At 43.1% G+C, this 13,514-nt stretch overlaps 1 protein-coding gene across 2 annotated transcripts in view; it reads right to left on the reverse strand.

The window, feature by feature from the left end:
• Window positions 1-7,814: 7,814 nt before the first annotated feature.
• LOC106567249 (protein bicaudal D homolog 2) overlaps window positions 7,815-13,514 on the reverse strand; it is a 30,481-nt gene continuing 24,781 nt past the window's right edge. The window contains exons 9-10 of one of the 2 annotated variants that reach the window (XM_014136311.2): window positions 10,732-11,059; window positions 7,815-9,588 (exon numbers count right to left, since the gene is read on the reverse strand). In XM_014136311.2, coding sequence (XP_013991786.1) covers window positions 9,583-9,588; window positions 10,732-11,059 — 334 coding nt within the window. In that variant the 3' untranslated portion in view covers window positions 7,815-9,582. The remainder of the gene's footprint in view (window positions 9,589-10,731; window positions 11,060-13,514) is intronic. The other variant, XM_014136312.2, reaches the window with a different exon arrangement.

Below are 13,514 nucleotides of genomic sequence, written 5' to 3' on the forward strand. Positions count from 1 at the left end.
ATCATACAACCGTAGTTCTTTAAGGGTTGTAATGAGGTCTTCCCTGTCCATCATACAACCGTAGTTCTTTAAGGGTTGTAATGTGGTCTTCCACCTCCATCATACAACCGTTGTTCTTTAAGGGTTGTAATGCGGTCTTCCCCGTCCATCCCAATTACACTAGAGAGGGAAACAGTGCCTTTAAATGTTTGGAGTTCACACCACCTTGCTGCCTCTAGGGTGTCCCTTAGAAGAACATCTGCTTCCTTGAAGAAAAAGGAAGAATAAATATTAAGAGAAGTGCCTCATTGGGTGATCAAGACAAATTACACCCCACTTTCACAATACCACCATGCAAACAAAAGCCCCTATTACTAAAGGGGTTTTCAGTGATATCTATAACTACTCAACAAGTCATCACAACTATTATATCTTACCATGCATCAAGCCTTCAGCATTACACACGGTAGACTACATACCCAGTTCACAGCTCCCAGTTCACCATGCATCAAGCCTTCAGCATTACACACAGTAGACTACATACCTAGTTCACAGCTCCCAGTTCACCATGCATTTTGTTTTCAGTATCGTCTAGAAAGAAAACAGATGGTGGTCATTAAGTAATGTAAGGGAACCTCTAGGGATGTGTGTACAAGAATGCACTTTACTTTAGCTAATAGCCTATACAGTACCTGATCCTGCAGAGCTGGATGCTGATGTGACATGCTGTGACTTCTTAGGGGGACGTCTTCTACATCATCCTGAAATATATTGGGGGGGGTTAAGTCTTTAAACATTGGTTTAAGACTATACCACTCATCATATGACACCTACCTGTAGTGTGTTTTGTTTTCGCCGCCTTTTTCGATCTTTCAACCTCTTCTTCAGACCTTAGTGAGTGAATGGCATACATTTTTATTTATTTTATTTCACCTTTATTTAACCAGGTAGGCCAGTTGAGAACAAGTTCTCATTTACAACTGCGACCTGGCCAAGATAAAGCAAAGCAGTGCGACAAAAACAACAACACAGAGTTACACATAAACACACGTACAGTCAATAACACAATAGAAAAACATTTGAAAAATCTATGTATAGTGTGTGTAAATGTAGAAGAGTAGGGAGGTAAGGCAATAAATAGGCCATAGAGGCGAAATAATTACAATTTATCATTAACACTGGAGTGATAGATGTGCAGATGATGATGTGCAAGTAGAGATACTGGGGTGCAAAAGAGCAAGAGGGTAAGTAATAATATGGGGATGAGGTAGTTGGGTGTGCTATTTACAGATGGGCTGTGTACAGGTGCAGTGATCGGTAAGATGCTCTGACAGCTGATGCTTAAAGCTAGAGAGGGAGATATAAGTCTCCAGCTTCAGTGATTTTTGCAATTTGTTCTAGTCATTGGCAGCAGAGAATTGGAAGGAAAGGTGGCCAAAGAATGTGTTGGCTTACATACATTCAATATCAAAATATATTCAGGTCAGTCTGGCTACAGTGAAACAAGTGTTTTTAAGGATGCAAATGAAAAGTCTTTATAATGTTCAAGACTTATGGCATGGGAAAGTTCTGTAGGAGAACTAGGCACCACCATCGCCTAATTTGCTGCATGATTTCCTTTGAAAAAGAAAATCACATATATCCACTAGTGATGAGAATTTCATAATTTATACATACCTCAGTGAAATCACCCTGTGCTTCCATTGCAATGTACAGAGCGTACTGTAAGTTAATAAAGAGTAGGTTGTTTAGTTTGATAGTTATGATAACAACAATAATGATAATAGTAAATAGTAATAATAATAATACCACCCCCCAAGAATATATTTCAGGATGTAGAAGTCACAGCATGACACATCAGCATCCAGGAGTTTGATGTATGAATTGTGCATGTAGTGTAAGATTTTATGGAAATAGGTCCCAAAAAGTGTCAAGAATAATAAACAAGAAAAATTATGAGCAATAACAATAGTGTGCTTTGCATGCTGCAAGCACAGAAATAATAATAACATATGTAATAACAGAAAATAGGACTAATATAACATACTGAATAGCCAGCATCTTACCATCAAAACAAACACACCACAGTTGTCTGAGAAACCTTGCTTTGGTAGGCCCTGTGGTGTGAACAAGGTACATTTTCAATAAAGGAATGACAATCAAATGGTACAGTTCAGTGGAATAATTTAAAGGAATATCTAACCTGAACATCATCCACACCAAAGGTCCTCCAAGGTCCAGGGGACAAGACCCGAGCAATGTTTCTGTGAACACAGTGTATGTGAAAGTTAAGAAAAAGTACAATTCAACAGCTTTTTATTCTCCAGCATGCATAACAGTTTTGTACACAGTTGGAACTGAATTAGCCCAAGTATTTTTCACAACAAGTATGGGTATTGCTGGACCAGAAAATGTATTTTCGATTGTGTTTTTGCAATTTCTCACATCAATGCACTCACATGCAAAAAATCTTTCCTCAGACACTGTTTCAAAGCAATGTGTATGCCTTATTCGTAAATGTGTTTGGAAGTTTTTCTTATTTAACTTCAGTTTGCAGTGTGGACAAGTTACAGTTACTTTTCTTGACTTGCCATGTATGTTGGGACCAGGTGATTTCATTATTGTATATACAATGTGTAGGCTGTGTAGACTCGCTATATGTAACTAAGGGAATGGCCATCGGCATCAACGATACACATTTAGAGCCAGCCAAACAACAAGGTATACATTGAAGAAACACAGAAAATGAACGATCACATCACGAAAAACTTCCAAACACATTTACGAAGAAACCTAGGCTTACTGCTCAACTAGGCAAATGTCCAAATAAGATTCCCTCATTGTAAGCAATTAGCTAGCTCACGTGCAAAAGGGTGCTATTGCTAATTAGCTTGCTCAAGTGCAAATGGGTGCTAATTAACGCTATGCTAACATTGGTGCGGTAGTTGGTTATATAAAAATATACCACTGCACTGGTATAACATAATATTACAAAGTACATTATGCATAATGACAGTCTCACATCCATGGTTTATATTTTTATCCATGTAGGTTAGGTTCGATTAAGATTCACTTTCGTTGACACCTTAGATGTGAACCTCAACTTGGGTGACCTTGAAGGAGACTAGTGATGGGTCATTCGCGAACGTTGGGAACCGGCTCGCATATCAGAGCCGAATCTACAGTTGAAGTCGAAAGTTTACATACACCTTAGCCAAATACATTTAAACTCAGTTTTTCACAATTCCTGACATATAATCCTAGTAAAAATTCCCTGTCTTAGGTCAGTTAGGATAACCAGTTTATTTTAAGAATGTGAAATGTCAGAATAATAGTAGAGAGAATGATTTATTTCAGCTTTTATTTCTTTCATCATATTCCCAGTGGGTCAGAAGCTTACATACACTCAATTAGTATTTGGTAGTATTGCCTTTAAAATTGTTTTGCTTGGGTCAAACGTTTCGCATAGCCTTCCACAAGCTTCCCACAATAAGTTGGGTGAATTTTGGCCCATTCCTCCTGACAGAGCTGGTGTAACTGAGTCAGGTTTGTAGAATCCTTGCTCACACACACTTTTTCAGTTCTGCCCACAAATTTTCTATAGTATTGAGGTCAGGGCTTTGTGATGGCCACTCCAATACCTTGACTTTGTTGTCCTTAAGCCATTTTGCCACAGCTTTGGAAGTATGCTTGGGGTCATTGTCCCTTTGGAAGACCCATTTGTGACCAAGCTTCAACTTCCTGACTGATGTCTTGAGATGTTGCTTCAACATATCCACATAATTTCCCCTCATGATGGAATCTATTTTGTGAAGTGCACCAGTGCCTCCTGCAGCAAAGCACCCCCACAACATGATGCTGCCACCCCCGTGTTTCATGGTTGGAATGGTGTTCTTTGGCTTGCAAGCCTCCCCCTTTTTCCTCCAAACATAACGATGGTCATTATGGCCAAACAGTTCTATTTTTGTTTCATTAGACCAGAGGACATTTCTCCAAAAAGTATGATCTTTGTTGCAAACCGTAGTCTGGCTTTTTTTATGGCAGTTTTGGAGCAGTGGCTTCTTCCTTGCTGAGCGGCCTTTCAGGTTATGTTGATATAGGACTCGTTTTACTGTGGATATAGATACTTTTATACCTGTTTCCTCCAGCATCTTCACAAGGTCCTTTGCTGTTGTTCTGAGATTGATTTGCACTTTTCACACCAAAGTACGTTCATCTCTAGGAGACAGAACACGTCTCCTTCCTGAGCGGTATGACGGCTGCGTGGTCCCATGGTGTTTATACTTGCGTACTATTGTTTGTACAGATGAACGTGGTACCTTCAGGCGTTTGGAAATTGCTCCCAAGGATGAACCAGACTTCGGAGGTCTACAATTTTTTTCTGAGGTCTTGGCTGATTTCTTTAGATTTTCCCATGATGTCAAGCAAAGAGGCACTGCTGAGTTTGAAGGTAGGCCTTGAAATACATCCACAGGTACACCTCCAATTGACTCAAATTATGTAATTTAGCCTATCAGAAGCTTCTAAAGCCATGACATCATTTTCTGGAATGTTCCAAGCTGTTTAAAGGCACAGTCAACTTAGTGTATGTAAACGTCTGACCCACTGGAATTGTGATACAGTGAATTATAAGTGAAATAATCTGTCTGTAAACAATTGTTGGAAAAATTACTTGTGTCATGCACAAAGCAGATGTCCTAACCGACTTGCCAAAACTATAGTTTGTTAACAAGAAATTTGTGGAGTGGTTGAAAAACTAGTTAATGACACCAACATAAGTGTATGTAAACTTCCGACTTCAACTATATTTATAAAAACATAAAAAAAATAAGATATGAATAATCAAAAGATTTAAATGAATAGAATTAACTAATAAATAATATAGATCCTCAAGCGCACACACATTTGTTCTGACTGTCTGCTCAGACTAACAGCCTCACTTGTTGTTCCTGTCAATCAGACGCGCAGTGTCAACCAATGAACCAAAGACGCGTGAGGGAGGGCCGAGCCAACTCACTCACAGTCACACACTTAGCAGCGGAGGAGAGAGGAAGGACAGCTGCGAAAACAACAGCTGGAAAATGAGTCGGAAGCACAGTAGCATTTGGATGCATTTTAATAATGTAGACAATGTTAGATCACAGTGTAGAATTTGCCAAAACCAAATCTCATATAAAGCCGGTTCTACTCACAACCTACACCGGCATATACAAACTGTGCACCCAACTGTGAATCTAGCTGTGGCGGAGCTTTGAGAAACTAGCAGGCCTGCTAGTGATAGTGGTGGAGTCAGCACCTCCACACGTGGAGATGTATCCACTCAGTCAAGTAGGCCTACTCGACCCACAGCAACGCACTTCTATGGACCAGTTTATGCCAAAGCCTATGTCTGTAGCAAAACAAGGCCAGATTGATATTGCATTGGCTAAAATGATTTCCACTGATTTCCAGCCATTTTCGATCGTGGAGGACAGAGGTTTTAGAAATGATAGCAATAGTCTAAATCCGATGTACACAATTCCAAGCAGTAAAACCCTTTCAAAATCCCTTATTCCTGTACGAGAGCACACAGGCTTCAGTGCGGGAAAGAGTCCAAAAAGCTACTGCAGTTTGCCTTACCACTGACTGCTGGATATCAAGGGTAACCACTTCTTACATGTCGGTTACATGTCACTTTATTTAAGATTTTTCGATGTCTAGCTGTCTTCTGGACTGCTTAGAGTTCAGCGACAGACGCGCCTCGGAGAACTTGGCAGAGGAACTGTTGAGAGTGGCCAGAGAATGGCAAGTAGATGGAAAAGTGGTCTGTTGTGTTAGCGACAATGCAGCTAACATAACCAAAGCCATGAACATTTTAAAATGGACCCATCATCCATGTCTTGCCCACACAATCAACCTGATCGTAAGAGATGCTCTAAAGGTGATGAAGCCCACTGTGGACAAAAGTGAAAGCAGCTCTGGAATACTTCCACAGGAGCACAGTAGGTGCTGAAAAACGAAAGTCTACACAACGCCAGATTGGGATGCCTGAGCTGAGGCCTAAACAAGACTGCACTACAAGGAAAAATTCAACATTTTATATGTTGAAGCGGTTTCCTGAGTCAAAGGATGCCATCATCTCTACCCTGGCCATTGTCAATGCACCTGTTGTTGCTCTGACCCAAGAGGAATGGGAGGTGGTGGAGGAAGTGTGCAGAGTCCTGGAACCCTTTGAGCAGGTCACTGTGGAGATCAGTGGAGAGATGTACAGTAAGCAGTTATTACTACATCATTATTTAATCCAGTATTATATATGTATATGAGCAGTAGATGAGAATGTAGTATCAGTAGACAAAACATGAACCTGACCTAATAAGTTACTGTTCTCTCTTTTCAGCTATGTGACCGCCTCAACAATGATACTCCTGTGTAAGGGTCTGCAGCGAATCACAGCCAGCCGCCAGAGAGAAGCAAATGTAACCACAGGACATGTGACAGAGTTGATGGACACCCTATGTTCATCAATGGACAGAAAGTTCAACAGAATGGAATAAAATCACGTGCTATCAGAAACCGCTGCACTTGACCCCAGGTTTAAGAAGTTAGCCTTCAGTGATGCCAAAGCGATTGATAAGGCACTTCAAAGAATAACCTCAGCAGCAGGGAGGGACAGCCCCAGCAGTCAGCTGGCTCAGGCACCAGGGCAACAGGAAGAAGAGGGATCAAATGGAGCAGAAGCACCAGCAGTAGTGCCACAAACGTCTGCTGTTTGGATGCTGTTTGACGAGAGAGCAACTGGGGATGCAGCACGAAGGAATCCCTCAGCAGATGCCATAATGGAGGTCCGATCCGATTTGGAGGAGCCCCTCCTCCAAAGGTCTGCAGATCCTCTGAGCTGGTGGAAGAACAAGGCCTCTGTCTACCCACGGCTTACTAAAGTCATGACAGGGAGACTCTGCGTAGTGGCCACATCCTTTCCCTCTGAAAGGGTCTTCTCAAAAACGGGACAAATAATTACTGAGAGAAGAAACCACATCAGCCCCTCGAAAGTGAGGCAGCTTACATTTCTGAATGCAAATCTCTCATAAAAGCAAAACATGGTCAGCATTGCTGTGCGCTGCTGGTTATAACATGGCAATAAAGAAGAGAGAAAAGAGGGACCAGTTTAATGTTTTAAGTGGGATGCTGCAGTTTTGCACATTATTTGTCTTTGATATGGTGCAATATTCTATTATGCTGTTCAGATTGTATTCGTTTTAAATGGTCAGATTTATATGCACTGTTTATATACATTAAAACGTTATGCAAATGTTTAATAGCATTCTTTTTCATAACAAACCAATGCATTTTTAAATACATTGTGGTTAAGGTAGAGTATGATTTCATTTAATAATTTAATTAGAATTGTTTTAACACCACTCATAGTCAAACTATCACAAACTGATCGACTTGAAAAAATGCAAAACATATTTTTTTTAAAGAGCCGTTTGGGAGCCAAAAGAGCCGGCTCACTGAAAAGAGCCAGAATGCCATCACTAAAGGAGAACTGTTCAGGTTAAACGCGTTTTACTCCGCCCACATTGCGAACTGCAGTCAGGGGCTTCTCACTCTACGCCCCCTGGTGTAAGGGGAAGGGCCTGGACTTCATTGAACCAATCACAATAAATTGCGTGAATCCAAGGGATACGTCAAATACAATGTAACGAATGAAACATCAAATAAATTGGCTACATAACGTGCTTCAAAAGTAGCATTACCTCCTCTTCTGAATTGCCAAGTCATTAGGGGAAAGCACTCAAAATACATTTTAAAAAGGAAAACAGTTTGATTAGAATACCATAAACCCAACAATTACATACACAGACAGTGGCGTTCCTTTATTCTCCATCACACAATAAGTGGTGCACAGGTCAATAAAATTAAATTACTTTACATGCACAGAAATGTATGAACACCATTTGGGTTGTATCGACACAAAATCAATTTACAGATAAGATACATTGTCCACATAATACATATTGATGTTGTATGATGATCAGTTACATTTACAATACATGTACAAACACATTGGTGAAAAGAGTGAGAAAAGGGGGCTCAAAGTGCAGAATAATGTACAAACTCATACTAGTCAATGATGCACCAAAAGAAGAGCCTATTAGTTTCCTCAAAAGCAAACAAATAAAAGCTCCATTATCATATAAATAAAATACACATCACGTGTTGAATAATACTGTTCATCTTTAAAAAGACTTCGCCTAAAATCAGCTGACCGGAGGCAGAGGAGAAAAACCAAGGCACTATTTCAAAAATTAGAACCACCAATTAGCATCATGTATTGACCTTCACTAAACACAATTGTACAGAGTTGACCTCAGACATTTTTAGAATATTTAAATAACATAAAAAGAGGCCATCTCCAAAAAACATTTAGGTTAGGCTACTAGATATGATCATATGTAGATCTGCTGCTCAGATCCTGTTATCCCATTGGTTCTGTACTGAGGCTGGCAGTGTGGTCCTGAAGGGCACCTGTAGAAGAAGACCCAAGACCACGGCAGCTCTGCTGCCAGGAGAGAGAAGAACCATCCAATACAATTAGAATGAAGTAGTAATAATTACATTTGTATGGAACCATCAGCCTCACGAGGTCCTGAAGAACAAGATGTCTGCAGGGTCTTCAGTCTCAGAGTGATACACAGGCTCTGCTGAACTACGTGCATAGCTTGGAATGAAGCATGCTAATCACATATCGCCAAATCTTTTTCTGAGCTAGTTAATTCAACTGTGATATTAACCTTGAGTCCTGAGACTATGGCTTTGTAATTTCCAATCAGTGGTATTGATCTCCTGACTGAAGGGCATGGCTGGTAGGCCGAAGCCGAACAGTGAGGTACGTCAAAGAATAAAGACAAGGATTTAACAGTTATAGCCGGTAGAAAATGCAAAGAGCTAGAGGAATAAATAAACATCAAGACAAGAGCGAGACAAGACTGGGGGGGGAATGCCCATGAAACCTGTGTTGATATGGGGCACGTCCGAAATGGCACACTATTCCCTACCTACTGCCCTACTTTTGACCAAATCCCTATGAGCCCTGGTCAAAAGTAGTGCACTAATATAGGGATAGTGGTCAGGCTAAGCAGCAGTTGTCTAACGGGGATGCGGTCTGACACCACTGGGAGAAGCCCATTTCCAGACAGGCTTTGTCATGTTGCTAGGCTAAAAGTCTTCACTAGTGTCAAAAGACATGCAGCAGCATAAAAGTGGAATATATAACCTTGCATACATACACGTCAACAGCAGGAAAAATAAAGGGTAGATAATACTGTGCCGGTCAGGAAAACAGTCCTTTAGTTCATAAAAATATAAATAAAATGAGCTTCTTTTGCTTCTTTTACACTCCTTTACTGGTTGCATGCAGGTAGGCATCTTTGGTCGATACAGAAGGTGGGGAGATGTGTTAGGAGCAGCCAGTCCACTGGGTCTGATGAGCAGAGTAAGAGAAGGTCTGGGATGAAGAGGATGTCTTGGGAGGAATGATGACTTCAGGAGGGAAGGCGTTTGTTTCAGGAGGTCGACATGGAGAATACAGGGGATTGGGGTGATCATGATGGCTGACTGGTTTCACCGCTGCAGAGACAGGGGGAGGCAGATGCATAAAAAAGGACATTTAGTAATAAACCAAAGGACCAAAACAAACTGAAAAAGGATACGGTCACCGATCCAAACAGCACAGCAAAACACAACAAATGATTAAGACAACAGGTATGAAGAGGTTGGCAATTGACAATAGTTTCTGGGACTATGTGGTGCTATTAGTACAAAACCAATGCTGAGGCCGGGTGTATTGCATTTTGCTTGTTTACTTTCTCTAACCTGGGCTTAATTCTTCAGCACTGCTGAAGGTGTGTAAAGGTAGTTGGTTAATGGTTACGACTATTTGTGACTAGAGAAAACTTATGTTGACGAAACGCCAAATTGTCATTGGTTGCATGAGCGTGATTCACTGGGCTGTGACCTACGAGCCCTGGCTGGTTGTGGGTGAGGATCACTGGTGCCTCTAGAACCAGACCAACTCAAACTACTCTGTGATTCTTCAGTGTTTCGATGACCTGGGCCTGGGGCCTGTCTGGTCTTTCTACCAGCTCCACTGGTCTGACTGGTGGGAGAGAGGGGAGCTGCTGTAAGGCACCTTGAGGTTGGAGCAGAACTTGAACGGGAAGAGCTTGTGGATGTCATCTCTGAAGAACTTGATTTGTAAACAACGTTGTGTTGTTTTCTACGAACAGAAACCTCCAAGGTTGGCTTTAACACTGGCTTAACAGTGCCCTGTTGGTCCAATATGTTGACAGAAGGGACACAGCAAGACCTGGAAGAGGCCAGATTCTCTATCGATCTGGAATTGAAAGACTTTACTCTGGAGGCAGAGGACGAGGAGCACAAAGTACGATTGGAGAAAAAGGTGCCTTCACGATTAGGGCCTAAAGCCCCTCTACCACTCCTTACAAAAGCACGGCCAAAGACGGCACTATCCAGGGAGCTGGAAGACCCTCTACTGGAGTCAGACTGGGTGTCATCCTGTTCCTCCCAAGGACTCAGCCCTGCTCGGAACACATCAGTGACACTACGACTTCTAATGAACGTGGCATCCCTGGGGAGCTTGGCTCCTCCGTGTGGTCGGGGAGCGGTACAGGTAGAAGAGGAAGAGGTATATAGGGGAGGAAGAGGGTCAGGATGGAAGGAGGTAGTGGTGGAGGAAGACCGGGTTCTTACAGGGCTGGTGTGGAAGCTGCGGGTGAGGGCTCGGAGGTGATGGGTGGCGGTGCTGGGCACGTTGTTGGTGAGGACCGGGCTGGAGCGGGGGCTGTTGCGGCGGGGGCTCCGGCCCGTCTTGTTGCCTAGCTCCTTGGCCCTGGCGCGGCGGGGGCTGCTGCCGAGGCTGTGGGGGGACAGAGGGGCCTCCAGGTCCTCCAGACGCTGGGTCAGGGCCAGCTTCTGCTGGATGGCCATGCGGAGCAGGGAGTTCAGGGTCTTCTTCTCATCCTCAGCCACCGCTAGCTGCCTCTGCATCTCATCCAGCTGGGTGACATACTGGTCACACCTAGAGACACATGCATGTTAGAGCAACACAATCACACACATTTAGTAGACATGTTAGACAGATAAATATGTTATAGGAACTGTACAATCAGACAAAACAAATAATCTGAATTATATTTTGTATATATATCAACAGCTATGATGAAAACAGAGAGGAAGATGAGACATACACCGAGCACACAAAACATTAAGAACACCTGCTCTTTCCATGACAGACTGACCAGGTGAATCCAGGTGAAAGCTATGATCCCTTATGGATGTCATGTGTTAAATCCACTTCAAATCAGTGTAGATGAAGGGGAGGAGACAGGTTAAAGAAGGATTTCTAAGCCTTGAGACAACTGAGACTGAATGGGCAAGACGAATGATTTAAAGTGCCTTTGAACGGGGTATGGTAGTAGGTGCCAAGCCCACCGGTTTGAGTGTGTCAAGAATTGCAACGCCACTGGGTTTTTCATGCTCAATAGTTTCCCGTGTGTATCAAGAACAGTCACCCACCCAAAGGAAATCCAGCCAACTTGACAACTGTGGGAAGCTTTGGAGTCAACATGGGCCAGCATCCCTGTGGAACACTTTTGACACCTCAGTCAATGCCTCAATGAATTGAGACTGTTCTGAGGGAAAAAGGGGGTGCAACTAAATATTAGGAAGGTGATGGTAATGTTTGGTCAATGAGAAGACCGACAGTAAGATCACACGAGACAAACCCAAGAGAAAGAGAGAAAGCCAAGAAAATACAAAAAAAAGCTGTTTCGTTTCTGAATTTGTTGAATAATAGTTACAATTTCTGAGTGAGGTCAACATGGCACTGTGGGGAAGTTGCTCTAAATGTCCACTTGGTGGCACCATTACACAAAGTTTACCAAGTCATTTCAAGAGGGTCAGTGCTCAATGCTGTCACTCAGAATCAGACAGGGTCTTTCAAATGCTAGGCCTAATCAAACGTCAGCTCATTTACCGCCCCTAGAGAAGAGACCGAGCTTATTGTAGTGTCCATGCCCCAATGAATTTAGGCTGTTCTGAGGGCAAAAGTGGGTGCACTCAATATTGTACGTTTTGTACACACAGTGTATTATGTAATTCTATGATTAAGCACATAAAAATGTCAAGTGCACACACATAGGAGGTCCCGTACTGGGAAGAAATGAAATCTACGTTTACCCCAGGTAAACACCCACATCTACTAAGGACAAACCTTAGAAATACAGAAACAGTAGTCCAGAACAGTGTAACCAACATCAAGACACAAATAACAAATCCCTTCGTCCTGCCACACACTAATGAAGGATATACATGCTAACACTCAAAAACAAATACTGTATCTGCCTACCAACAAACAGAGCACTGCAAGTGAGTCAGGGGCATAGCCTACATTCTGCACAGGTTAATTCTGTCTCGGTCTACTCTTGGTTGCTAGCAGCTATCCTTACAGAGAGGGATGGGGTGGGAGAAGGGAACGTTGCGTGGAGTCGCTTTCCCTGTCCCGACATGACGGACAGGTCCTTCCAGGCTGAGGCTCCAAACAGGGCAGTGCATGTGCGTGCTAATCTGCACGTGAGAAAATGGATTGTTGCGGACTGCAGAGTGGTAAAAGGACTCTAATCTGATTAGAGACGACACTGTAGTGACAATGTCTAGTACGCGTCTCAAAATGGCAGCCTATCCCCTATTTAGTGCGCTCCTTTAAACCAACGCCCATAGGGCTCTGGTTCAAACGTAGTGCAGCATAAAGGGATATGGCTCCATTTGGGACGTAACCAAACTCTATAATACCATGGCATGACACGTCGGACTGTCTCATCTAAACAAGAGCCACAGGAGCACAAACACTAAGCATGACGATTAACTTTAGCTGATTTAAGCTGGAGAACAATTAGTTCCAGTGGAGGGAGTCTGTCCACTGCTAGGTCTACATCTGCTCACAGCAGCAGTGGTAGGCTAGGCTAGTCTGTGGATGTGCACTGCTAGGTCTACATCTGCTCACAGCAGCAGCGGTAGGCTAGGCTAGTCTGTGGATGTGCACTGCTAGGTCTACATCTGCTCACAGCAGCAGCGGTAGGCTAGGCTAGTCTGTGGATGTGCACTGCTAGGTCTACATCTGCTCACAGCAGCAGCGGTAGGCTAGGCTAGTCTGTGGATGTGCACTGCTAGGTCTACATCTGCTCACAGCAGCAGCGGTAGGCTAGGCTAGTCTGTGGATGTGCACTGCTAGGTCTACATCTGCTCACAGCAGCAGCGGTAGGCTAGGCTAGTCTGTGGATGTGCACTGCTAGGTCTACATCTGCTCACAGCAGCAGCGGTAGGCTAGGCTAGTCTGTGGATGTGCACTGCTAGGTCTACATCTGCTCACAGCAGCAGCGGTAGACTAGGCTAGTCTAGTCTGTAGATGTGCAGGCCGAGTGAAAACGAGGCCAAGAACGGTAATGTAAAACAAGGCCAACCACAGGACTTTGGAC

Source organism: Salmo salar, chromosome ssa13 (assembly GCF_905237065.1).
Source record: "Salmo salar chromosome ssa13, Ssal_v3.1, whole genome shotgun sequence".
In the NCBI taxonomy this organism is placed as follows: Eukaryota; Metazoa; Chordata; class Actinopteri; order Salmoniformes; family Salmonidae; genus Salmo; species Salmo salar.